Below are 25,811 nucleotides of genomic sequence, written 5' to 3' on the forward strand. Positions count from 1 at the left end.
GGCTGTGAAGGCTGGTGAGCCCTTGCATGGACAATTGTGTGTGTATCCAAGCAGTGGCAGGGCTAGCTATATTTTTGCTTGATCAGCTTTCTTGTCCCTCTCTTCTAAAATAGAATCCATTTTTCCCTGTTGGAAACTGCTCCCCACCACCCTTACCAGTGAGGCTGTCAATCACATGGCCTTGGAAAAGGTAATTGTGTGCATGATCCAATAAAGAAGCACCAAGTCTACCTTTAGGGGACAGATGTGGAAGCTCAGAGAGATAAGGTCTCTCCTCTAAAAATCAGAAGTACTCAAAGCTGTTGGAAGTCATCTTTACAACCAAGTAGAGAGAGCTTAGCAGTCCAAAGCCAACCCAATAGAAAGTGCAGAGGGAAATAGGGAGAGAAGGAGGGGAAATGGAGAAGAAGGGGAGAAGGAGAAAGAGACAGGAAGAGGGAGAAAAAGGGAAGAGACAAAAGACGGGAAGGAGGAAGAGAGGGAGGGATCAGGAGACATAGAGGAAGAGACTGAGAGAGGGAGAAAGAGAAAGGACATAGGGAAGGAGGAAGGGAGACACTGCCAATAACTTAAATTTCCTAATTTGAACCTCTGATTTTCTCATTTGAACCTCTAGATCCAGATGTACATAAAGGAAGACTTATGTCTTCACCTTTACAGTTAAGCGAGCCAATAACTTCCCTATTTACTTAAGTTCATAGGGTTCTTCAAATAGGGATCCATGACCCTCAAAATATTAGAAACCACACAATTGGAGCATTTATTAGAGATAGAATGAACTCACTTCAGAAAGAAACAAGGTTTATTTGATGAATATAAATAAGGCGATCAGCACAAAGTACTTCTCATACACATGATAACAAATTTATGAACTGTACATAGCTTGTACATTGTTCTACTAGACACGAGGTTACAATGACTGGCTAATACATGCCCACTGGTAGTTTCCAGGGTTCCTTAGTTTTATTTATTTATTTTTCATATCGATGTCCATAATCACATGGTCAATATCACAACCCACATGCCACTCACTTGAAGAAATATTACAAGAAGCACTATCAAACGAGGGTCTCAGGGAATTAGATACACTGACCCTCGGCAGCATTCAATCGCCACTCTACACAAAAACATTGCAGATAGAGCTTATGTCAACACATTTGAGGTCTCGTCATAAACACTGTTTAAAAAGTAAATTGAAACCCACTTTCAAATGAAAGTTGACACGCTCTTAACGTGCATACTGGATACACAAAAATCATTAAATACAAAATTGAGACTGTACATCAAAATCAAATGGGGTATAAAGTACAAGCCTGCTTTTGCACAAAGTAAGACCAACTTCTCCTAAATGTTAGCCCAAACGTTTTTTTCAGCTATGTTATGATTATAAGGAAACCTGCTAAAGTTTGCGCAAAGGAAATAGCTTCCCAACATCACAGTGTTTGTTGTAAACCCAGAGACTATTCTTAATATGTGAAAAAGGGATATTCTTGGTAACCCCCAAACATCAGAGAATATTATATGAAATGGAAAAGGTTGTTATGTTAGATAGAATTTAATTTTTTAGGGACTAAATGATATGCCCCCATAAAGGTAAGATCAATAACACTTTTAACCAACAAAATTGGGCAGAAAATGATCCCCCCAAATAATAGCTGTGACAAAATTGGCACATACATAGAAATAGCTAGCTATACATGGGTTGGTTGTTTTTTTTCTATTTCAAGGACCCTATTTTCCCTACTGGATTTCCTACATCCTACTTCAAGTATTCAGTTGCAGAGTTCAGTTCAGGACCTGGTTGAAGGAGGCAGTGAGGACCACTTCTTTGAGGACATCCAAACTCTTCACTGGGACGCATTTGTGGCCTGGGTTTTCAGTGCAACATTGTGTCAAAATGTGCTAAATAAGCTTGCAAAGAACTCTGCTTACTTCTCTAACCAAGACCTAGATCCCTCTGATAATTAAAGGACAAACTTTTAAAACATAAATGTATTTGGATTACTTATGCAACACGTAAGCATTACATAGTTTGTTATACTTACTGATGACAAGAACAAAGCCGGAAGCAAGAAACCTGCTTGAGTATCTTAGCCATGAATGCACCAAGAAAAAATGGTGCAACTCAGAGACGGTTTCATCTTCCCCGACAAATAAGGTGTCTGTCTTTTAAATATCTCTATGGCTCACGAGAGAGGTCCAGAGTTAATTGCACCAACATTTAAAAAAGTAATAATAACTACTAAAGTCAATGCAAGACTTCAGGAACATCTGTTTAGTATCCTTTCCACAGCAGCAAAGAAAGACAACTATATTTATTAAGGCCACTCATGCTTAAATTCACTGTTTGTCCTTTAAAAATGCAGGTTTTCATCTCGCACTTGCACACACGTGGAAGGGTTTCTTCCATTGACAAGGAAATGGAGCAATACAAGAGTTGCACATGTTTGCCAGACTCAGTCATGAGTTTTATGAAGTTATAACAATTTTAATTGTTTTTTAATATTCAGAGGAAGCAGTAGGAGTTTAATTCTCCTTAGTACCATATCACTGTATGTAAAAGACCTCAAAATTCGGTCTTTTTCCCTGGCATGTGCTTTAAACAATGACTGTATCCACATACATGTTGTGTAGAGCTATATACAGATACACAGCTTTTGTGATTGTTCCTCATTCATCAATGTTTTCATGTTTGATGCTGAAAATGATTTGGATTCCATGTTGCAGATACATTTTCTTTAAAAAAAAATGAGAAATGACCCTTCATTTACAGAAAATCTAAGCTTACACTGTTTGCACAGCATTTGGATCTTGAAATGTAAATGAGTCCCAGCTTCTTCATGGAGACCTGCATGTACCGGCATGGTAAGAGTCTGAGGCTCGGTGCATCCCCACCACGGGGACGTGTGGAACACAGGAACTAGAGATAGGCAGGTGCCTCAGGCTTTTGCCACTTTCTGGTACATGACCTGGGTAGATAAAATTATGAATGATCAATTTAGATGTGCCATGCATTGTCAGAGACACACACCATGTTCTCATAAGGCGATTTCTTGGCAAGTATTAGTGGTTTAAGAAATTGATTTCATTTCCAACCTGGCCCAGAGGTAACTACTGGTTACACCCTCAAAATGCGGTTCTTCAAACAACAGATTAAAGAAATAGAGGAGGGTAAAGGCTCGCAATTTTTGGTGTTTTTTGTTTCTTTGTCAAACACTCCATGCATCGTGGTATACAAGCACTGCCAACACCACTCACTCACAGAGAATTTACACTTTTTGACAATCTAATGCGTTAGGAATGACCACTTAGACTGAACCAGCAGGATACTGGAGATGAGGCTAGTTGTCCAACAGAAACTGAATCCACAGTTAAAATCCCATGGAGTTCAAATTTATCCAATGATGTTTAAGTAACTTAAACAAAATGTTATCAAATAATGACATTCAGCGAAGATGATCACATTCAAAATGCCTGCATCCAGACACAAATAGAGGACATATCACTTTTCTCCTCCTCTGCATTCTTCCTTTCCAACATATCCACATCCATGAGAAATGACACGAGGTGATGAAGGAAATAGCGAGTAGAACAGAATCATGCTCAATAATGTAAGTGAAAACTCCCTTTCCATTTTGATGAGCCGCTCCAGGTGGTGGTGAGTGATGTGAGCCGCACTGCAATAGATTATCAGAATATTGCTGCAGAGCTGCATGTTCCCTTTATTCAGCCCTTCTGATAGCTGCAACAAGAAAGCACATTAATTCAGCAGGGGAAGAAACTGGCAACAATATCTGAGCTAATCCTGGCAGCACGTTTCCCACTCTTCGCTGCAGCAGCCTCTCCACCACTCTCCATGGTCGGGGTTGGGTGGGAGCGGGGAGAGGGCAAAGGGAAGAAACACAGAGGAAGGACAAAGTGAACAGAAAAATAGACTATGTCCTGCAAGTGCATCTGAGAAGAGGCCCTTTTCAAAATATGTCACATATATGTATAAATGTCTCTTGATATACAAAAAACGAAACTGAAGGAAATACGCCAAAATGTTCCAGTGATTATTTCCACATAATCAGACTACATGTCAACTTTTATTCTCTCTACATTTTTCTATAATGATGATGTTTTTAAAATTATTTTCAACTTGACTTTATAGAGATTAAAGAAGGTTAAGATATCAGAGAACTTAGCATTCACTTAAAAATCATCTGAGAGCAACATTTTAAAAGGATATCGGATCCAGCAATTCTACTCCCAGGTATATACCCCAAAGAACTAAAACAGGGACTCAAACAAATACTTGTATGCAAATATCCATAACACCATTCACAATAGCCACAAGTGCCCACCAGCAAATAAATGGATAAGCAAAATGTGTTATACATATACAATGGAGTATCACTCAGCCGTAAAATAAAAGTAAAGTTAGGATGCAGGGTGCAATATGGATGAACCTTGAACACACCATCCTAAATGAATAAACCAGAAAAAGACAAATAAGGTGTGATTCCACGTATGTGAAATATCTAGAACAGATACATTCATAGATGCAGATATTAGATGAGAGGTTACCAGGAACTTGGGTGGGGGAGGAAGAATGGGGAATTATTTGTCAGTGGGTTCAGAGTTTCTGTTTGGGGTGATAAAATAGATCTAGAAATGACTAGTGGTGATGGATTTACAACCCTGTGAAGGCACTTAATACCACTGACATGTACTCTTAAAGGTAAAAATGGCAAGGTGTATGTTGTATGTATTTTACCACAATAAAAAAAATTTAAATAATAGTGGCATCTTCTTAAATTAAGCAGATTGAAACCAAGTTGGCTTTTATCGTCACATCCAATGCCCTGTGCACATGCTCAACACCAAACATAAATGCAGCAGTCAACCATTTGTCTATTTCCTGCCCTGGAGAACAGGTACCCAGAAGCACCCCAAGGTTTCTCACTGTCCCAGGGAGGGGCCCTCACTGTTGCATCCTGGGAAGCAACAGTGCAATGGGAGAGCAGAGGGGACCCTCCCACACCGCTGCTTCAAATGAGGCTTTCTCCCTGCTGATGCTCAACTTTGTATGCCTGTGCCATTTTCATTCACATACAGCCTGTGAGTGCTTCAGGGTTTCCAAGCACATGAGTTCAGCTATCTGGGAAATACGGCAGGCAGGGGAAAGATCAAACACACACGTGCGCACACACACACACACTCACACACTCATGTACACACAAGTCACCTTTTATATATACCCTGAGCTGTCTCATTTGGTGGTTGATATGCAGCATTTTTCGAGTTATGCCGTCTAACAAGAACGCCAAAGATCCCAGTGTCTGCACAGGTAGGCAGCTATTTCAAGCCATCATTAAGTAGTGCAAATGAAATATGTGGCTTGGATGAACTCTGCTAATTCATACTCTGAGGAGTTTGGTGTAACCCTTCTGGTTAGGAAACTTGAATCGGGGCAAAAAAATGACTTTTGCAGAGCCAGAAAGTTAGGGAGTTCCTAGAGCAGATCATATTACTCATTCTGGCACATAAACTCTCTGCAAACTTTGTATGAAAATTGTAAGTCAGAGCACGCTTTCTGTTTCAAGAGCGGTGCATAGCTCTAATTCTTTTGTGCATTAAGCATTTCTTAATCATCCTTTTAAAGGGCTGACCAATATATTAAAAGGCCATATGATTAAAAGGTAAAAAGAAACCCAAAGTAGTATTAAAATGCACCAGTTATTTTTTTTTTCACAGATGGGGAAATGAGTGAAAAATAATTACAGTGAATGTCTGATGTCCTTGATGTTTTTCCAAGATAAAGTAGCAAAGAACAATCATTTATTCAGTTGTGAGAAAGATTTCCAGCTGAGCAACAGGTCACAAACCAGAATACAAAGCCTCACAATTGTAGCATACTGCTTTTGGGTAAGGTTTATGCTGGAGACAAGAGAATTCTCAAAAAGTGTAGCCATTCCTTCAATCAAACAATCCATTCACCAGGAGGCCTAAATGGCTTTGAGGAAAAAAAGAAAAACAACAAGGAAACCACAAGCGACACCGCCAGCATTTAGGAATGCAGATGATCCCTTGTCGGGGGGCAAACAAGCATATGCTTCAAAAAAAATAAAAAACGAATGCTGGCTTCCCGCAATGAGGCAATCTGGGCTGCCACCCACTGTGAGATGATCCCTGGCCAGTCCTCCCTCACCTGGACAGTCACAGCAACCCTAACCCTTCTCCAGCTTCCTCTCTTACAGCACCCAACTCTGCACTTTCAACACAGCAGCTGAAAATAGCACCATTTCAATGGTGACATCCACTCATAGTGCATTCCCGTTTACAGTTTACAACCCCTGTTTACAACCCTCTTTATAATCCCATTGCCCTTAGGATGCAGGACTGACGGACTCCTGGCCATACTGGTGAGGCCTCTCTCTCTGCAGTCCTGTACTTACCCCTGACATTCCACTCTTTATGTTGCACCTAAGCTGAGCTTGCTTCTGCAGCCCTAAAAATTTATTTTCTGCCCATCGCACAAGCATGTCTTTCTATCTAACATGCATTTACACCAGCTCTTTATCTGATCGAACCCTGCTTATTCTTCAGTTTCAGCTTGGATGTCATGTCTTCCCAAGAAGCCTTTCCTGACCCTCTTGGGTATGATATAGAGTAGGAAATCTCATATATACTACAGGGTCCCCTTCTGATGAATTGTCTAGACCTGTACATCTAATATGGGGTGTGTGTGTGTGTGTACATCCAATATGGTGTATGTGTGTATAATATACATATATATATATATATATATATCTTTTATTTTGAGGCAGGGTCTTGCTCTGTCACCCAAGCTGGAGTGCAGTGGTGTGATCATGGCTCAGACCTCCTGGATTCAAGTAATCCTCCTTATGTTGGCCTCCTGAGGAGCTAGGACTACAGGCACATGCCCCCATGTCTGACTAATTTTTGTATTTTTTATAGAGATGAGTTCTCACTATGTTGCCCAAGCTTGTCTCAAACTCCTGGACCCAAGTGTTCCACCTGCCTCAATCTCCCAAAGTGCTGAGATTATAGGAATGAGCCACTAAGCCCAGCTACCAGGTTAGAGAGCACCTCAGGTAGGCAGAATCTTTAAATCTACTCCCCACCCAAGATTCCCTACCCTAATCCCTGGCATAGGGGGTGAAAATGTATCAGACCACATTCACCATAAAGTTACCTTACAGATGTAGCTACTAATCAGTTGACTTTAGTCTAAACGGAGATTATTAACTGGGTGAGGTGGCACATGCTTGTAATCCCAGCACTTTGTGAGGCTGAGGTGTGTGGATCTTTTGAGCCCAGAAGTTGGGGACCAGCCTGGGCAACATGGCAAATACCTGTCTTCACAATAAAAGTTAAAAATTAACTGGATGTGGTGGCATGCACCTGCAATTCCAGCTACTTGAGAGGCTGAGGTGGGAGGATCAACTGAGCTGGGGGGTAAAGGCTGCAGTAAACTGTGGTTGTGCCACCCTAGCCTGGGTGACAGAGTGAGACCTTGTCTAAAATAAAAAATAAAAAATGTTTATAAAGAGCGATTATCTGAGTGGACCTAATTTAATGACAGAAGCCCTTTAATAACAGAGACTTTTCTTTGCTGTAGCAGAAGAGAAAGTTAGGGAAATTTGAAACTAGGGGGGTTGACTGTGCTGTGATGGAAGGAGCCACAGGGCAAGGACCTGAGAGCTTCCTATCCGATGTGAGAAAGGCACTCAGGTGACCGTCAGCAAAGGAACAAGGACTGCAGTCCTACAACCACGAGGAAATGAATTCTGTCAACAGCCCAAAGGAGCTTAAAGGTGAATGCTTCCTGGAGCCTTCAGATTAAAGTCCAGCAAAGTCCACCTTGACTTTGGCTTTATGAAATCCTAAGCAGAGAATCCAGTTGAGCCCACCTGGACTTCTGTCCTATCTACAAAAATGTGAGCTAATAAATGGGTGTTATTTTCCACCACCACATTTGTGGTAATTTGTTATGTAGCAATAGAAGACTAATACAGCACTTCTTTGGGCCAGGCAATGTGCTTAGTGCCTGGAATATAATCGTGAGAAAAACAGACAAGGTCCATGCCTTCATGGAGCCTGTATAGTTGGGAGGACAGTCAACAGATAGACACACCGGTCAACAAATGAATGAAAATTTAAACATTTTCACCACGAAGGAAAGGCACAGGGAACTGTGATAGGGATGCTTAAAATGTATCAAGTGACTGATGATAATTATAATGTCAATCTTTACTTTCTTTTGAGAGGAAAAGATATCCACTACTTTTCAGTGGAAAAAGCAGATTACCATTTTATATGCATAGTTCCATCTCATTTTTGCATCAACATGCATATAAAAAAACATTTACAAGTGTATACACTAGAATATTATTAATATTTCTCTCTGGGTGGTGTTTTTCAAATTTTCTTCTTTATTTAATTTTTTTTTTTTTTTTTTTAAGATGAGGTCTGTTTCTGTTGCCCAGGTTGGAGTGCGGTGGCGCCATCCTGGCTCACTGCAACCTCTGCCTCCAGCGTTCAAGCAATTTTCCTGCCTCAGCCTCCCAAGTAGCTAGAACTACAGGCCTAAGCCATGGTGCCCAGCCATTAAATTTTTCTCCTTTAGACGTTTTTTTTTTTTTGCACTTTGGATTTTTTAAACCAAAGAATATATAAATAGTATACTGAAATATAAAGCTATTTTCTTTGTGGGGAGAAATCAGTATTGGGTGGGATTGTTGCTCTTGACTTGGTTCTAGGTTGGAGGGGGGTGTGAGGAGTGGGGTGGGTGACTGAGCACAGCAGTAAGATTCAGCCCCAGGACAAACGCCCCAGGGAGAGCAGGCTATAAACGTGTGGTGTCTCACAAATATTCCTTCAGACTGTTTTTCTTTGGAATAAAGACACCTGCCCGATTATGGCTTTCTTCTCCTGCTCTTTCAGTAGTGATTTGCAGAAACAGGCTGGGAGAAAGGGGTCTTTGGTAAACACGGAGGGGTTAAAGGCGAAACTGTTTAATAACAGTAGTAAAACGCAGGCTATTTTTGACATCTGGGTTAATGTCCATTATGTTCCATGTGCTTTCCAAATGTGTGCAGTGTGCCCCCAGGTACAAAAACAGACACCCATTCACGACGGCTTCAGATGCCCCAACACACTGCACGTGGTGCCCACATAAAAGGCAAGCCCCTGATAGACTAATTAACAACGGTTGGAGAAGAGCCGCTCCTTCTCAGGGCAGCGGGCATCCTGCAGAACAGCTCCATGAAGCCATTCTGCTCACAGGAAAACCCAATAGAGTCGTTTCTCCTTAAAAAAGAAAAAAAAACAACCAAAAAAAACCCTATAACTACATCTGTGTTATTACTTAACATCTTTAAAAACGGGGTGGAACGGGTTTCCCGTTTTCCTCATGAAGATTTATTTATTATTGTTGTGATCAAAGTGGCAACAAATTACGTTAAATCATTTAATTTTCTTGATAGGAGCAACCACCTTGAAACCATAATTCAAAAATATGAGTGGAGAGCAACATTTTACCTTGAGCATGGACTCCTACAGCTCCACGGGGCAATAAAATGTAACACTTTAGAACCCAAAGGGCTGGGGGCTGGGATGGGGGTGGGCTGAGCCAGCCCAGTGCTCAGAATTGCAAACTGCTGTTAGGGATGATGGAGTTTGCTGGGAGGAGGCAATCGAGGGACTTGGTATTTCATCTTTGGTTTCTGTGCGCGAGGTATAACTCACCCATAATGTTTTAAATGAAGAGATTCAGATGAATATGGGCTGTGTACATCAAAATGGCAGCGCGGACTGCTATGTTTCTGTAGGATTTATTTTTGTTGTTATTATTGTGGAAAGGATTATTAACAGCTACCATCTGGTGCATGCTATCTGCCACCGCGCTCTGTGTTTTGCATTAGTATCTAAAACTAGCTTGATAGCACTGAGGTACTAATGCAGTTGGTTAACAGTCCTTCATGCAGATGAGGAAAGGAAAGCTTAGAAGAACTGGATGGTTTTGGTAAAATTCCCCACCTCCTTGGGGCCTCATTTGAACCCATGTCTTTTGGACTGTAGCAACCATTCCCTCCAGAGACCACTGCCTCTTTGAGGCAACGATTTCCTAAACCTGTCTTTTGTGTCCTGCCTTTCCCATTTTCCTAACCTCTCCGTAATACCTGTGATATGTAACTAATTTTTTTTTAATTATCTAAAAACTGGCCAGGTGCAGTGGCTCACACCTGTAATCCCAGTACTTTGAGAGGCTGAGGCGGGCAGATCACTTGAGGCCAGGAGTTCAAGACTAACCTGGCCAACATGGCGAAACTCAGTCTCCACTAAAAATACAAAAATTAGCCAGGCGTAGTGGCAGGCACCTGTAATCCCAGCTACTCGGGAGGCTGAGGCAGGAGAATTGCTTGAACCTGGGAGGTGGTGGTGGAGGTTGCAGTGAGTCAAGATTGTGCCACTGCACTCCAGCCTGGGTGACAGAGTAAGATTCCATCTCAAAAAAATATATATCTAAAAAAGTATGTTTCCTTTTTAAAGAAATATTTATTCTGCAACCCTAATAGAACAATTATCTGTTTAATATGCACTATGATAATTGCATGACTAATAAAGTAAAAGTGCTTGTTCACAAAACACCTAAAACTATCTCCTGAATATGCGCCCCCTGCCTCCAACCAGCCTTGCCTGGGAAACTGCCCAGTCATGGCCTTCTCCCACTGGCAGCACCAGGCATGAGTCGGCTGATCTTACATTCACTCCTGCCACCAGCCAGCCCCAGCACCACCTTACTCTACATTTTGGGCTTTTGTCTTCTCAAGGGCAGAAGGCAGTGAAATTAAAAATCAGATATCTGCCATTCAACACAAGCATTAGGTACTGTATGTACTTTTTAAAGCATTGGTTGAGTAGAAATATATTTGGTTGTTTCTCTCCAAAAGAATACCTTCTTTAACCGGAGAGACTGCCCATGGCCAAAGATTTCGTCACTCTCCTCCAGGTTTCTCCATCTCCGCACTGTGGCCGCGTGGGGCTGGATGACTTTTTGCTGAAGGGGCTGCCCTGTGCATGCTAAGCAGCATCCCAAGCCACTCCCCACTAGGTGCGGTAGCACTCTCCCAGTCACGCAAGCAAACATGTCTCGGGACATTGCCAAATATTGCCCCACTTGACAACCATTCGCCTAATCAATTGTTATGGTACATAATTGGTTGACTGTGCTGTTTTAAAAAGTAATATGTTGGTAGATATGTACAGTATATGCATACATGTATCTACCAACCTATATAAGACATGAACACTTTTAGATAAATGAAGATTAATTTCTAAGCTGCTTTCGTATTATTTCAGAAACAGCTGCATAGATTTAAAAGTCCTATGGAGATAGGTACAATCTCAGTAATAAAAATAATGAAAATGTACAACTTATCTGACATAAAAATAGAAATGCTACAATCCTGAGATAGTGAGACACCTAAGACACTTGCTGAGCTAAGTGAAAAGGTGAAATCTAGTTTAAATTTATAGCATTCCTTCAGTGTCCCTCTAGGAGTTTGGCATTTTGCCACGGTTCCTTGTTAAAAATTTGTTAAACGTGTTTGGCATTAATGCAAACACAAAGTGGTCATTTGTTACAAATTCTATTGGAATGCATTCATTTAAGGCAATGAAGTAGTTACTAGAAAAGAAAAAAAAAGTTCATTAAGTACATTTTAAAAATACAATGATGTATGCGGTGTGTGACTGTGGCGCCCCGGTGGCTATATAAATCGCTGACGGAATAACCACACATTGTGTTTAGTTTGAAATTGGAATCTTTTAAACAAAACTGATAGAACAAAAACTGGTTTTGTTTGTTGTCAAAACCGATGATAATCTTTCTTTTCTGAACTAGTTAAAATAACGAAAGGTTTGGCATACAATTTTTAACATCTCAAAAATCAGTGAAACATACAGGTTAAAAGAATGCTTTGGGAATCTTTGGGGGTGCCACTACTGACATCAGAGATGGGGGCTGATCCAACAAACAGAACACCTGCACTCTGGAGAGAGGGCAAAATGCCCGAACCATCCTGGAGAGTCCCACTTGGGTAGCGCCAGTACCTCTGCGCTCTGAGCTGCCTGAGGTTATTAGGTTACCTGCAGAGGGAAAACCGTGGCTTTCATCACAGAGACCAGGGAATCCTACGAGCAAATATCCTAAGCTTGTGTCTAGAACTCCCACCCGCTGTCTTGCCCTGAACTGTTCACACAAAGGAATTATTGCTGAATAATAGTGACTCCTTAGCTTGCTAAAGAAACAGTTCTGAAGCTCAGCTCCAGGAGAAAGGGGATACTTGACATCATCTGACATGTGGCCCTGCAGCATGGCTCTCTGCGGATGTTAATGTGGAATGCCTCATCTCAGGGCCCTTTGATGCTGGCTAAAAACCAGTGTTAAAGGTGAATGAAAAACTCACCATTTCCAAGAAATATTCAGAAATGATTTACTACTTTCTTCTTCCCTCTCTCTCTCACACACTGACATATTTAATACCGCCATGAAAGTATCCAGATAATAGAATCTCAGTGGTCCTGAGACCCTGGAACCAGCTCAAATTCCCATAGCTCCCAAATTTCCTTAGGTTGGTCTCTTCTGCCATCTGGGTTTGATATTATCTAGGTTGCCCTTGAAGCAGATGGATCAAGGATCTCTTGGTCCCAATCTCTGGAAACATTCTCCTGGTTACGAGTAAATTTAGCTTGGGTACTGGTTCATGCCTGTAATCCCAGAACTTTGGGAGGCTGAGGTGGGTGGATCGCTTGCCCTGGAGTTTGAGACCAGCCTGGGAAACATGACAAAACCTCATCTTTACAAGAAATACAAAAAATTACCCAGGCATGGTGGCAGGTGCCTGTAGTCCCAGCTACTTGGGAGGCTGAGGTGGAAGGATTGATTGAGCCCAGGAGGTAAAGGCTGCAGTGAGCTGTAATCACGCAACTGCACTCCAGCCTGGGTGATAGAGTGAGGCCCAGTCTCCAAAGAAAGGATAAATATAGACAAAACCTCTTGCATCCTGTACGTGGCCTGAAAAAGTTTACCCCACCCTTCACAAATGCCAAACAGGATCAAGAAACAAAAAATCGGCCAGACACGGTGGCTCACACCTGTAATCCTAGCACTTTGGGAGGCCAAGTTGGGCAGATTGCCTGAGCTCAGGAGTTTGAGACAAGCCTGGGCAACATGGAGAAACTCTGTCTCTACTGAAAATACAAAAATCAGCTGGGCATGGTGGCGTGCACCTGTAATCCCAGCTACTCCGGAGGGTGAGGAATAAGAATTGCTTGAACCCGGGAGGCGGAAGTTGCAGTGAGCCTAGATCACACCACTGCACTCCAGCCTGGGAGACAGTGAGACTCTGTCTCAAAAAGAAAAAAAAAGTATAAGAACAGACAGAGAGAAAATACTTATCTTCAGAAGCAACAAGAACACGTAATGGGAAAGAGAAGAAACACACCTTGACTATTGTAGAGCACATCTTGGTTTTGTGTGGCCTAATGTTCATACCATTTTGGAGGCCTTCTTTAAGAAAAAGAACACATAAATAATTGACTATTTCAAGCTTGATAAAAATATATGGCCGTGTGAACCCATCACTGGGGCACCTCCCAGGGCCTTGGAAAGTCTGCCTACCTGACGTTTCCAGCTTACGTAACTCTAAACGTAAGCCCCATTATCTTCATAATCATAACCCCTGTTATCTTATTTTTAAGATGGCATTTTCAAATTCCAGTGTAAATAAAGTAAAACATTGTTAAAAAGCCCCTGACTGAAAAGAATTTGGTTTTAAGATGAGCCTGCCATATCGTATACAAGCCACAGAAAGACATCTCCCTAAACTGGATGGTAAGAAAGTTGTCATGTTCAGGAAAGAGATGCCCCTCCTAGAAAAGGAGACAGGGAGGCATTTTGGAGAATTTGAAACATGAAGGAACAATTTGATATCTCAAGTTTAGTGACCAGAAGTGGCTCCAATGACAAGTGTTTACAACAGGATCTTCATAGAGCCAATAATGGCAATTAGTCTCCAGGATTTGAAGGCGCCCTTCCCGCCTCACTGAGGTGGAATGCCATTTACTCTTGGGCTGGTGACTAATTAGGGGTCTCGTTTGAAGATCAAGGTTTTGTGATCCCTGCTTCTTAATAACATGGTTTGCCTGTCGGCCACCTGGGTCCAGGCGAGACCTCCCTCTCCCCCTCCCCAAACAGCAAGCATTGCCTTAGGCCAGAGCAAGTGTGGGCAGGAAACCACAGATCCAGCCTTTCGAGCAATTTAACCTCTTCACCGCCAAGATCCTGCAACCCAGTGCTTGATTCAGCTGTGCAAAAAATGGAGGCATTTGACCTTGTTTTTCAGGCAGGGCTGAAGGTTTGCCTGTGATGCAAAGAAACCACCTTGGAGGTGAAATGTTATGCAGCATACTTTCTTGGAGAAGAAGAGAGAGAGAGGAAGACTCCACTTTTCCAGATGAGTAGCTCATCAAGAGGCTCTCTGCGTTTGCTTCAGGTTGGGCCATTTGCAGAATGCGTAATAGAAATGCCTGGCTGAAGAAGGGAGGAGGCAGAGCCCTGATATAACTGCTCAGGAGACCCAAGAAGCTGAGGTCTCTGTGTCTTCAGACATCTTGCCAGGACCCCGTAGCCTTGCTGTGTGAGGCTGGGCTGGGGCTACACTTTCTAAGACATGGTGCAGGAGAGGCCAAAACAGCAGGAAAAGTAAGCTGCAAAGAATTAAACTTGTAACAACTTGGGCAAAGCACAAACAGTGACTGAAGTTGGTCCTCTGGCTGTTGACACATGCTGGCCTGGGTCGGCTGTGGTCACTAAACCCATTAGCGTTCCGATGTGGCAACAGCTAATGCAGCAAGTTCAATGTGTTTTTGTTTAATTGCTAAATTCTGGGTGCGTGCCTGCAACGATGGCCTGCTGAAGACAGGCAACCCCACTGCCATAAACACAGTCATCATTGTCAGTGATCTGAAATTCATTTTTTAAACTATTTATTTTTTGGCAGATAGGGGCTGAATGGAGTTTTGCATTTGGTTAACTGTTTTTTAATTTCAACTTGCTACACACTTCTTTGTGTTTTCTAAGCAACCACCAATTCAGAGTTTCCACCGCAACAAAAGGAAAAGCCTTCTCTGGGGGGAGGGGACCATCTTTGGTAGTGGGGGAAGGGAAAAGGGAAATGTAAACACAAGCCAGCAACCAGCTGGGCGAAGTCAGGCCTTTTAAAGATCGTCTGCCCCTCTGGGCCCTAATCCTCACCCACCTGCAAGCAGAGGAACAGGAAGAATGCTACCTCGTTTGGGTCTGCAGAGTTGAAAGCGAAGTGGTTCTTAAATGAGATACAAAGGCAAATTCAGTGTGGATTTTATACTGCCTTCAAGCAATGTTTATGAAAACTGCAGGAATCCTTCCTTCCTTTCTCCTTTCCTTCCCATCCTCCCTCCATCTGTTCCTCTCTTCCACAACTTGTTTTAGCATTTACCAGGAACCACGCTAAGTACTAACGACATGTGGCTGGACAAGACAGCCACTCGCTCTGACTTCATGGAATGCACATCTCGTAAGCATGCCAGACATTATATTCAACAAATCATTAAACAGAACATGGGATTAATTAATTAAAGTCATGCTAAGTAACAAAGATGAGGATGGCCCGCCGACATTCACTGAACACAGACACTTGTTTTACAATATCCAGTCCTTATACTCTGGAGAGGCTGTCATTATTAACCTATCATACAGCTCCAGAAATGGGTGCAGAGTGGTTACATGTGTCCTAGTGTGCAAGAATTACAGCACTGCCCTACCACCTACTGATCTTGTAGCTAGTAGGTGGTGAGGCAGTGGTGTGACCCTTGCATGGTAAGATGTCAAATCCCCAGCTTACAGGAGCACACTGGGATCCTGACTTGATTTGACAGGGGGGTTGGAAAGACTTTCCTGGAAGTCACATCTCCCGTGGTGTACGCATACATACTGGAAGAGAAGAACTTATTTTGCACTGTAGTAACTGACAAGTAACTGTGGATTTTAATGCATTCCAAGGGTTTTGCTCAGACTCTTTGCTTTCAAATCGATTTTTAGTCATTAATTTTTGTTTCCCAACAAAAGCTCACCTACAGCCTCCTTCAAAAGCCTCCCTCTAGACGATCAAGCCACATGCACCCTTCTTCCCCTCCATGAGTTTGCATTATGGTCTTCTGGCTTCACGGTATTTGAGATGATTAAGCACTTTTAAATATGAAAAACATTAACATGTCTGAAGCATTCTTCCTGACTGTCAAATGTTATGTCTTAACAAAGATTCAGAATGTCTTCCTTTCCCTGTCACACCAAAGCAATACATTTTCTCTTGGAAATTCAAATGCATAAATCCCATCCAGAAACCTCAAGCAATATATCTTGACATCTTAATTTCATTTAGAAGGAATGCAATGATTGATCATTTATCATTCTGAAATTGAGTAAACTATCGGGAGGATTCCAATCTATTGCTTCTATGAAACTGATGGGATATTCACATGTCTTCTGGCTGCATGAAGGCTTTGGGGTCTTTGGGGTCCAAGTTGCCTCTGAAAGAATGAAGATGCTAAAAAGATTATTGAGGGAAGGTACGCCTTTACAGGCAAAGTATATTTCCAAGGCTTGACTTCCTCCAAATGAAACCCTCCCCCAGCAATGGCCAGGATGTGTGGTGCTCAGTTACTCCTCCTCCTCTATCTCCATACGCAGAATCTTTCCTTCCTGCCCTTATCCTTTCACAGGTAACCTTAAAGGACTGGGGAAAATTTGACATGAAATCGATACTGGTAGAACTTGCCTTCTGATTCATAAGATTTCTATTTAACCTAAAGCTGTTTTGTCCCACAATTTTTATTGCAGTATAAACAAAATGGCATCTTTCTGGGACGCCTGGGTCAGGCCATTGGCATTGTAGCTGACATTCTGGTTCCCACATCATTATAACGTCTTTATGTTGAGTAGAACTGCTCAGTCAGCAGGAGAACTGGCCGGGGTGCTGCAGAGTAAGGTTTTTGGAGTGTCTACAGTATCACTGATCTTGTGCTACATGTGGGGATAGGGGCAGGACTATCAAAGCAACAAAAAACAAGGTTCTCAAGTCCAAGGATGTGTTTGATAATGGTAGGTCCCAAGTGAGTACCCATTATGTGTTTTCCATGGTGTAGGTTTTGAGAAATAAAACGGGATGCCTCCAGAATTCCAGTCGATCCCTTCAAATGTGCACATGCACAGCATTTGCTTAGGAGGCCCACTGCTCAACAGACCACCTTAAAGGGAAACAATAACATCCCCCACCAAAGAATGAGGAGTTTGAGAAAAGCAAGCAGAGGTTATTTCAGTGGGAATCTGAGGCCAGTCACATTTACACAGTGCCAAAAAGCAGGCATGCTCTCTGGTTTGAACTTATATTTAAATTCCATGCCAAAGCCTGCCCTTGTCTGCATGAAGCACAAGGGCCCAGGGCTGAAACCCTTGGTCTCCCATCTCCAGCTCCCACTCAGGGATATAAGTGAACTCTGTAATTGTCTCCATGTGTAACTGGGAGCGCTGTAACAATGGACCTCTCAGATGGGCCCATTCTCCCATCTGTTATGGGGCTTCCAGCTATCATAAATGTTTCCAACTTAGATGTGGAGGTAGCCTGAGAGGGAATTTCTGTGCTGCTTTTGTCGCTGGTCACTTTGAAGATTAAAGAGAGGAAAACGTGTTTTCATAATATATGAACTGGCTGAAAGTTTCCCTATTAAATCTCAAAGTCCTGGCAGGCAGGGGTCGGGTTTAACTCCTCTAAGAGAGGGTTGGCATCCAGGACTAAAGGCTAGGAAATGCCTTTGGGCAGACCTGGGCCAGAGACCAAGGGGCTGGGGCATGGCAAAGTGGTCACCCAAGGCATGATGCCAGTGGGTTCTGAGGGTACCCTTGAAGCCACTACCAAAGCCAATGCAGCAAGACCAAAGGGTCCCCTGGAACACCCATGTGTAAGGCCGGTCACCTAACCGGGAGCTCGGACACCCCCCCACCGTCTCCGGGAGCTCAGACATGTCCACCGCCCTCGCACAGCCTAGCCCTCCCTTAAAGAACCCCGCCAAAATGCAAACAAAGTCTTGTAACTCTACCCAATAGCAGTTGAGTCTTGTATGCAAATGAAGTCTTGTAACTCTACCCAATAGCAGTCAAGTCTTGTAAAACTACCCAATGGCACTCAAACCCTGCCTACCTGCCAATAGCAAGGTTGCCTTGCCCACACCCTGCTCTCCCACAACCAATCGAATGCCTCCACTCCCTATAAAACCCCGCGTCTGAGAGGAGTCCATGCGACTTCTCTGGCCCCTCCTGTCGGACTGCAGAACCTTGCCCAGGAACCAAATAAATTCACATTGAATCTTCTTGTGCTGGCCTCAGTTTCTGCCTTTTAAACTCAACAAGAACCTAAGAACCTTTATACCATGGATATACCAGAGGGCTCAGCTTTGCTGTGGAGAACTTCCTTAGGAGCTAGTCCCTTGAGTGATACTGCAAAGTTCTGCAGAGACATATGAAATTCCTGATTGGGTGTGCCAATCCATGAACAGGGATTCCTACTGCTGGAGGAGGCACATGGCTAGTGTAAGGTCTGTTCTCGCCGAGGACGAAACGAAGAAACTGAGGCCAGCACGAAAATAATCCAATGCGAAGGAATTTATTCAGGCTCCTGGGTGAGGTTCTGCGGTCCGACAGGAGGGGCCAGAGAAGTCACGCGAACTCCTCTCAGATGTGGGGTTTTATAGGGAGTGGAGGCGTTTGATTGGTTGTGCCTAAGGTGAGTGGGACAAAATGGCAGGGAGTGGGGCCCAGATGGAACAAAATGGCAGGGAGTGGGGCCCGGATGGGACAAAATGGTAGGCAGGGATTGGGGCCCGGATGGGACAAAATGGTATCGGGCAGGTCCTGGCGGGGCTTTTTTCCGGGCTCCCAGTGAAGGGCGGGTGTGTCTGAGCTCCCATCGAGGGAGGGGGGTGTGTCTGAGCTCCCAGCGAGGTGGGGGAGGTGTGCGCCCATGCTCCCGGTGAGGCAATCGGCCTTACAGCTAGGTCTTCCTTCAGAGCTTTTACATAGATGTTCCCTTTCACTTGGGCACTTCCCCCATCATCCTTTACCTGGCTGCCTTCTGCTTATCCTTGGATGTTTGCTTCAATATCACTTCTTCAGGGGAGGCTTCCTGACTTCCGTTCTTGGTCAAATCCTCTTGCCAAGCACTATCTTGGCAATTCCTCCTCCCTCTCCCTGTATGCACTCCTGCTTCTGGGCAACTTGGCATCAGACATTTGTGTTTGGATCTGATTAATGCCTGACTGCATCCTCGACTGCCTTCATGAGGACAGGCTGTGTGCGTTCTGCTGACTGCAGTGTTTCTTGTGTGCCTGCCACACAGTGGGCATGCAATAAATATTGATGTAGATTAAGAAGACAGCTAAGTTCATTGATGGTTACACACATTTATCAAATGCTTACTATGTGCCAGGAATAGCTCTAAATCCTTCTGCAGCAGTGATTTTCAACCTCAGCACTACGGACATTTTGGACTATATAATCTGTTGTTGCCATAAGCACTAAATGTGAGAGCCTGAGACAGGGCCTAACAGGAGCTTCATACATGTGGACTACCCATCACTGCTTCCCCTTTCTGTTTGGCTGACTTCAGGTAAGCCACTTAACCTCTCTGAGCCTCACTCAGTTTTCTCGTCTCCAAAGTGAAGATAATAACTCTAACCTCTCCAGGTAGTTGAGAACATAAAACAAAATGAACTCTGCCTATAAAGCCTCTTACTAATGGCTGGCATATGACAGGAGTGCAATGAGCAGTGGTCCTCGTAAGGCTGGTTGCCTTGCCGGGAGCTCGGACGCACCCCCCTCCCCTCAGGCAAGCTTGGACGAGCTCGGGCAAGCTCGGACATGCTCGGGCATGTTCCCTTCTCCCATGCTCGCACAGCCTGGCCTTCCCTTAAAGAACCCAGTATGCAAACAAAGTCTTGTAACCCTAGCCTCTTGCCAACCAATAGCAGTCAAGCCTTATTGACCAATAGCAGTTGAGTCTTAACAACCAATAGCAGCCGAGTCTTAACAACCAATAGCAGCCAAGTAATTCCAACCAACAACAAGCCAAGTCCTAGATGAAGTCTTGTAACTTACCCAATAGCAGACCTGCTCTCCCACAGCCAATCAAACACCTCCACTCCCTATAAAAACCCCACGTCTGAGAGGGGTCTGTGTGACTTCTCCGGCCCCTCCTGTCGGACCGCAGAACCTCACCCAGGAGCCTGAATAAATTCCTTCACATTGGATCTTCTTGTGCTGGCCTCAGTTTCTTCATTTTAAACTCGGCGAGAACAAACCTTACAGTCCTTATTACCACCCCCTCTATACTAGCCCATATACAGCAGAGAGCTGGGCAGCAGGAACAGCTTGATCCTGAGTGCAGAAATAACCAGAGTGGGGTGTTCATACCCAGGTTATGTATGGGCTTGGTCATCTTCATGAAAAGATGCGTGCAGAGTAAAGAGAGAATACATCACAGGGACCAGGAAGTAACGGTGGCAGAAGGAACCCCAAGCTTCCCCAAAACTGCAAATTCCCTGCCTCCAACCTGGGGTACCTCCGGCAGCCAGCCATGTTGGCAGCCTCGCACTTTCTCCTGGGCTTTTCCTGTTGGCACAGCCCACCCTGTTTTACAAAGCTCCAATGGGGTTGTTTCTTTCTTTTTTTTTTTTTTCAATGGCTTCAGCTGTTAGATAAACTTTCAAAGATATTTCTGTGGCAGGTACAAACCTGGACAGGAAGCCTTGGGAAGAAATCCTAAATTAATTATATGTCAACATTTAAGCCACAAGAAGGAGCAGTTGTCATAAATTTTTGGACGGTTAAAATCCAATTTTAGTTGTAAATGTGGAGCAAGCTAACTGACTCACTTGTGAATGGGTGCCAACAAAATGATATATTTTACATTCTTTCACAGCTTGTTTTGGCCAAACACAATGAAAAAAGAGAGAGGAATTACAGTTTTTATTCTTCAGTGGGCTAAGGTGTTCAATCATGCAAAAGAGCTACATGTGCCAAAGCAGAAGAAATTAGCTGAGTTTACCCATATTTTTGGGTGACTTCCACCTTTATACAGAAAGGAAATAGAGATGAAAACTCAAAAGAAGTCCACAGGTACCACAACATGGTCATCATTAGCGCTGATGGCCCAAGACTGGACATTCGTGATGACAAATCAAGACTCCTCCAGGAACTACCCTCATGGTTTATCCTCAGTCCTGACCAAACCCCGGCACACTAACAATTTCTAAAACATCATTTTCTGAGCATTTGCCCTAGGTTGAATTCAATGGTAAGGAGTCAGGAGCAGAAAAGCAGAAGAATTTCCTTTAATTTTCACAAAATTAGGAAGGTAGCTGGGTTACAGTTATAATTTTTGCTTATTTTCTCATTCATTCACACATTCATTCAGTTCTTCCATTCAACAAGCAATCATTTTTGCCAGCCATGGGCCAGGACTGGGGGTTTCAGGGGGAGTAGGAATAAACCCTAATCTCGAGACTTGTAGCCAGGTCAGGGGCACAGATGGGTAAAAAGACAACTGAAATACAATGTGATATGTAAGCTTATGGGGGCCCAAGATGCCCCTAGACACCTCGTGTGGTGTCAGAGAGGGCCAGCAAACATTCCTCATAGGAGATGACTTCCAGGTTGAGATGTGAGGGGTGGTGAGTAGGAGCTACCCAGTGGAAGAGGGAAGAAAGGAGGTCTCTGAGCAGAGGAGCGGCATGTGGTAAGGCCTGAAATAGAGCCAAACCAAAGCTGACCCAGAGAACCTCAAGGATCAAGTACACAACATGGAATGGGAAGAGGGAAGTGGCAGAGCCAGGGCAGAGAGGCAAGCAAGGCCAGGCCACACGGGACTTTGTGGCTACATTGAGAGGCTGGATGCTGCCTTCAGGCAGTGGGACACCATGGAAGGGGAGTGACGTAGCCAGATGTGTGACTTCAGGGCAAAGTGGAAGCTGGGTGGAGGCAGGGGGGGGACTACATAACCTTTCCTTAAGGGAAGAACAATTTCTTGGGTGGTGTCAGTTGAACTCTTTCCCTTAAAATGATATTTTCAAGTCCTAACCCCTAGTAACTGAATGTGGCCTTAGCTGGAAATAGGGTCTTTGCAGATATATTTGAATTAAGATTATACTGACCTAGGGTAGGCCTTAATCCAATGACTGGCGTTCTTAGAAGAGGAAATTTACTGGACACAGACACAGAATACATACAGGTAGAAGGCCATGGGGTGATGGAGGCAGAGAGTGGAGTGATGCATCTACAAACCCAGGAATGTCAGTGGTGCCAGCAACCACCAGGAGCTTGGAAGAGGCAAGGAAGGGTCCTCCCCTACAGCCTTCCAAGAGGGAATGGCCCTCCCAGCACCTTGACTTTAGACTTCTGGCCTCCAGAACCGTGAGAGAATAAATTTCTGTTGTTTTAAGCCGGTCAGTTTGTGGTACTTTGTTACAGAACCTCTAGGAAACTAATACAGGAGTCATGGTAGAGTCTTGCTGCGCTGCTCCCAACAAAACTGAAACTCCAGGCTGCCTTGGTGCTGGGACCATGGGGGTCCATTTGGGAGAGGGTCATCTGAGATCCAAGAAGCATCTCCTCTTACCTCTGTCTCCCTTTGACCTGGTTGAGCAATTCATGCTCAAAGGCCTGCGTCATGGGTCTCCCAAGGGTGGCTGTCCGTGAGAGAGTTAGCACCAAAAGTCAATATTTGTCCACAGGCAACAGTTGTGTTTGCACTATGAAAGCTCCAACAGGTTTTTTCAGAGATTTCAATTGGTGTAGTCTTCAGGCCATGAAGTAACCCTGTCCTGAGAAAACCCCTGAAGATGAGCCAGGAGAGACAAAAGTCCCAAACAGTAGGCTCTGGCAGGCAGCATCACAGGAAGCATGAGGGAACTCGTCTCCGGGCCAGGGTCTTCACGGGGCCTCGGCACACAATCGCTGTGCTTGTGTTGCTGCTGAGGCTGGACATCCTCATGTGGCTCAGCTGAAGCCTCCCGGCCCTCCCTTGGTGCTGATCAGCTGTTCCCAGCTGGAAGCAGCAATGTCATCCTCTTCCAGGCACTCCAGCTGACACAGCTGATGGGTCTGCAGGCCAGCAGGAGCACACATGTCTCCACACCTCCTTCAGGAGGAAGAGATGTCCCGAGCACCCCAGTTCTGGCCTGGATGGGGGTGGGAGAGTCTGGAAGCATCCACGTGGTTATTCAGTGCCTAGCACAGTGCCTGGCACTAGGTGGTTCTTAATAAATGAATCAGTGAATGAATGAAGACCTTGGGCTCTTTAATCCAACTGAATTTGAGTCCAATCGTGGTTTAGTCCATGATTAGCTATGCAACCTTGAACAAGAAACCGCACTTTTCTGGGCCTCCACGGCCCCATCTATCAGATGGAGATAGTAAAAATATCTACTACAGAGGTGTTGAGAGAAATAGCATAGACCACACATGTTAGTGCTTAGTGGGTGCCTCACAGTCTTAAGGGCTCAATAAATATTAGTCAATATGACTATCATTTTTATCATGGAGTTGTGTGCCAATGTAACAGACATGTTCATATTTGCCAGCTCTAGACTTGGGGAAAATGATGAGAGAAGAGAGTGTAGCGAAATCCTCTTAAGACTCCAGTTCACAAACCCTTGCTATTACCTTGATCTCAACTGGCCGTCATGACAACTCTGTGACACAGGGCAAAGGTTGTCATCTCCACTTCTGATAAGAGAATCTGAAGTTCAGGGCAATTAAGTAACTCAGGCAAACGCCTTTCAGTGATAAGTAGCAGAGCAAAACCCCAACCCAGAAGTCTTCCCATGGCATCACAACAGAGCACAGAGGCATGCCATGTTCCCTCCTGGAATGAATGAGAAACTCAATTGCAAAATGATTCTCAGGTATAGGTGGAAAAGAAAATAAAAGCTAAAAAAGATAGGATGGAAACATCAGGGGACTTGGGCACTGCTTTCTGTGTGGGTGTAGGCAGTCAACTCCCCTTTTCTGACCTCTATCTTTCAATCTCTTCTAGTTCTCAAATCCCAGGAGGAGGCAATAGGGTAGAGTCGAGGCCACTTGCCAGCCATGATTTAATGTCCTGAGCCTCAGTTTCCTTACCTGTCCAATAAAGATGGTAACACCCCCATAGGCTTCCTTGGAGGATCAGGGGTAATATGTACATGAAAGGGCTTCACAAGCAGCAATGATATTAAAAAGGATAAAGAAAAATATGATGGCAGATTGGATAAAAGAACCGGAAGGAAATGGTCCAAGATAAAAATGCATTAATATTAACCAACAGGTTCCTTTAGAACAACAAAGCAATGAAACAATAATTTTAGAGAAACAAAACCCTGCCTAGGAACAGCCTGCCAGAGGGAGCGGAAATGAAGGCACAACCAAGTGGCCCTTGGCTTACCTATCTGGAAAATACAAGATGAAAAAGATTCTTTGTAAACCAATATTTGTAAAAGCCCCACTGGGCTTTCTGCCTGCACAGACTGCCTATTATCTTGGCAAAGGATGAAAACAAGTGAATTCTTATTTAAAATGAGCATGAAGCACATTCAGGTAAGTGTTATTGGCATCATGATGAGCTGCCGTTCACTGAATACCTACTATGTGCTGGTCGTTGGGCCAGGAGCTGTGCATAGATACTTTATTGGACAAAAAAGTTTTAGCACTCTCACAAGGCAGGCATAATAGTCAATCATTCATATATTCATAAATATTCATGTTTCTTTGTTCAACAGATATTTCTTGAGCATCCATTGTGTGCCAGTATGGGACCGTCTAGTATAGACACAGGGATAAACAAGGTCTAGTACTTCTCTGTAAGACAAGTCATTTCTGACTTGTTGAGATTATTCTTTATTTAACCATTCCTTGTGGGGGTCTGCTTTATGAATTATAGGATGTTCAGCAACATCCTTAGCCTCCACCCACTCAGATGCCAGTAGTACCCTAGTTTGATAATCAAAAATGTCTCCAGACCTTGCCAGATGTCGCTGGGGGTAGAAAGGGATATGGGGATTGGATTGCTCCCAGTTGAGAACTGCTGACTTAGATCTTAATTTCCACATCTCTTAAGATGAGGAGAGTGAATCTCAGAGAGGCTAAATCCAAGGTTGCAATCAAGTAGGGGATTCTGCCACATAAAGCAGAAACCAGAGCTGGACTTTGAAGCTGATAGGGCTTTGTTTCTGCATGTTGAGTTCCAGGAGGTGGGAGTTCCCAGGCCACAGCCCTGGGATTCTATCTCATTTACTATCAATGCATATCCAACCTTCAAGTCTACCTTTGGATTCTTTGACTTTTTCTCTCCATGTCTGCCAAATCAGAACCATAAGAAACATTTAATTATTTAAAGTTGAAGGAAACTTTCTGAACCCAAGACATCCCTGCATATTGCTATGAATGTGAGTCAATTTTCCAGCGAGCTCCTGGATCGGCTATGGAGCACAGTTCACGTTTTGACTCCTTTAACAGTAAGTCAGTGAGGGTGTACACAAACTCTTAGAGGAAAGAGAACTGGGATTATTATTTTCCCAAAATATCTTGGAATTTTTGAACTCCAAAGTTGTATTTCAGTTCCAAGGTTAGCCTAACCTTTACAAAACTTACTTCGCAAATATATGCAAGATAA

General features: G+C 43.7%; 1 protein-coding gene across 10 annotated transcripts in view; it reads right to left on the reverse strand.

Annotated features, from left to right (window-relative positions):
* Positions 1-784: 784 nt before the first annotated feature.
* ERC2 (ELKS/RAB6-interacting/CAST family member 2) overlaps positions 785-25,811 on the reverse strand; it is a 958,416-nt gene continuing 933,389 nt past the window's right edge. For 7 of the 10 annotated variants that reach the window (XM_064367213.1, XM_012460772.2, XM_064367212.1 and 4 more), the window contains one exon: positions 785-3,742. In XM_064367213.1, the coding sequence (XP_064223283.1) occupies positions 3,503-3,742 (240 nt within the window). In that variant the 3' untranslated portion in view covers positions 785-3,502. The remainder of the gene's footprint in view (positions 3,743-25,811) is intronic. The other 3 variants (XM_064367214.1, XR_010338994.1, XR_010338995.1) reach the window with 3 other exon arrangements.

The sequence above is a fragment of the Aotus nancymaae genome, unplaced genomic scaffold (genome assembly GCF_030222135.1).
Source record: "Aotus nancymaae isolate 86718 unplaced genomic scaffold, 86718_ANA_hifiasm-v0.15.2.pri h1tg000067l, whole genome shotgun sequence".
In the NCBI taxonomy this organism is placed as follows: Eukaryota; Metazoa; Chordata; class Mammalia; order Primates; family Aotidae; genus Aotus; species Aotus nancymaae.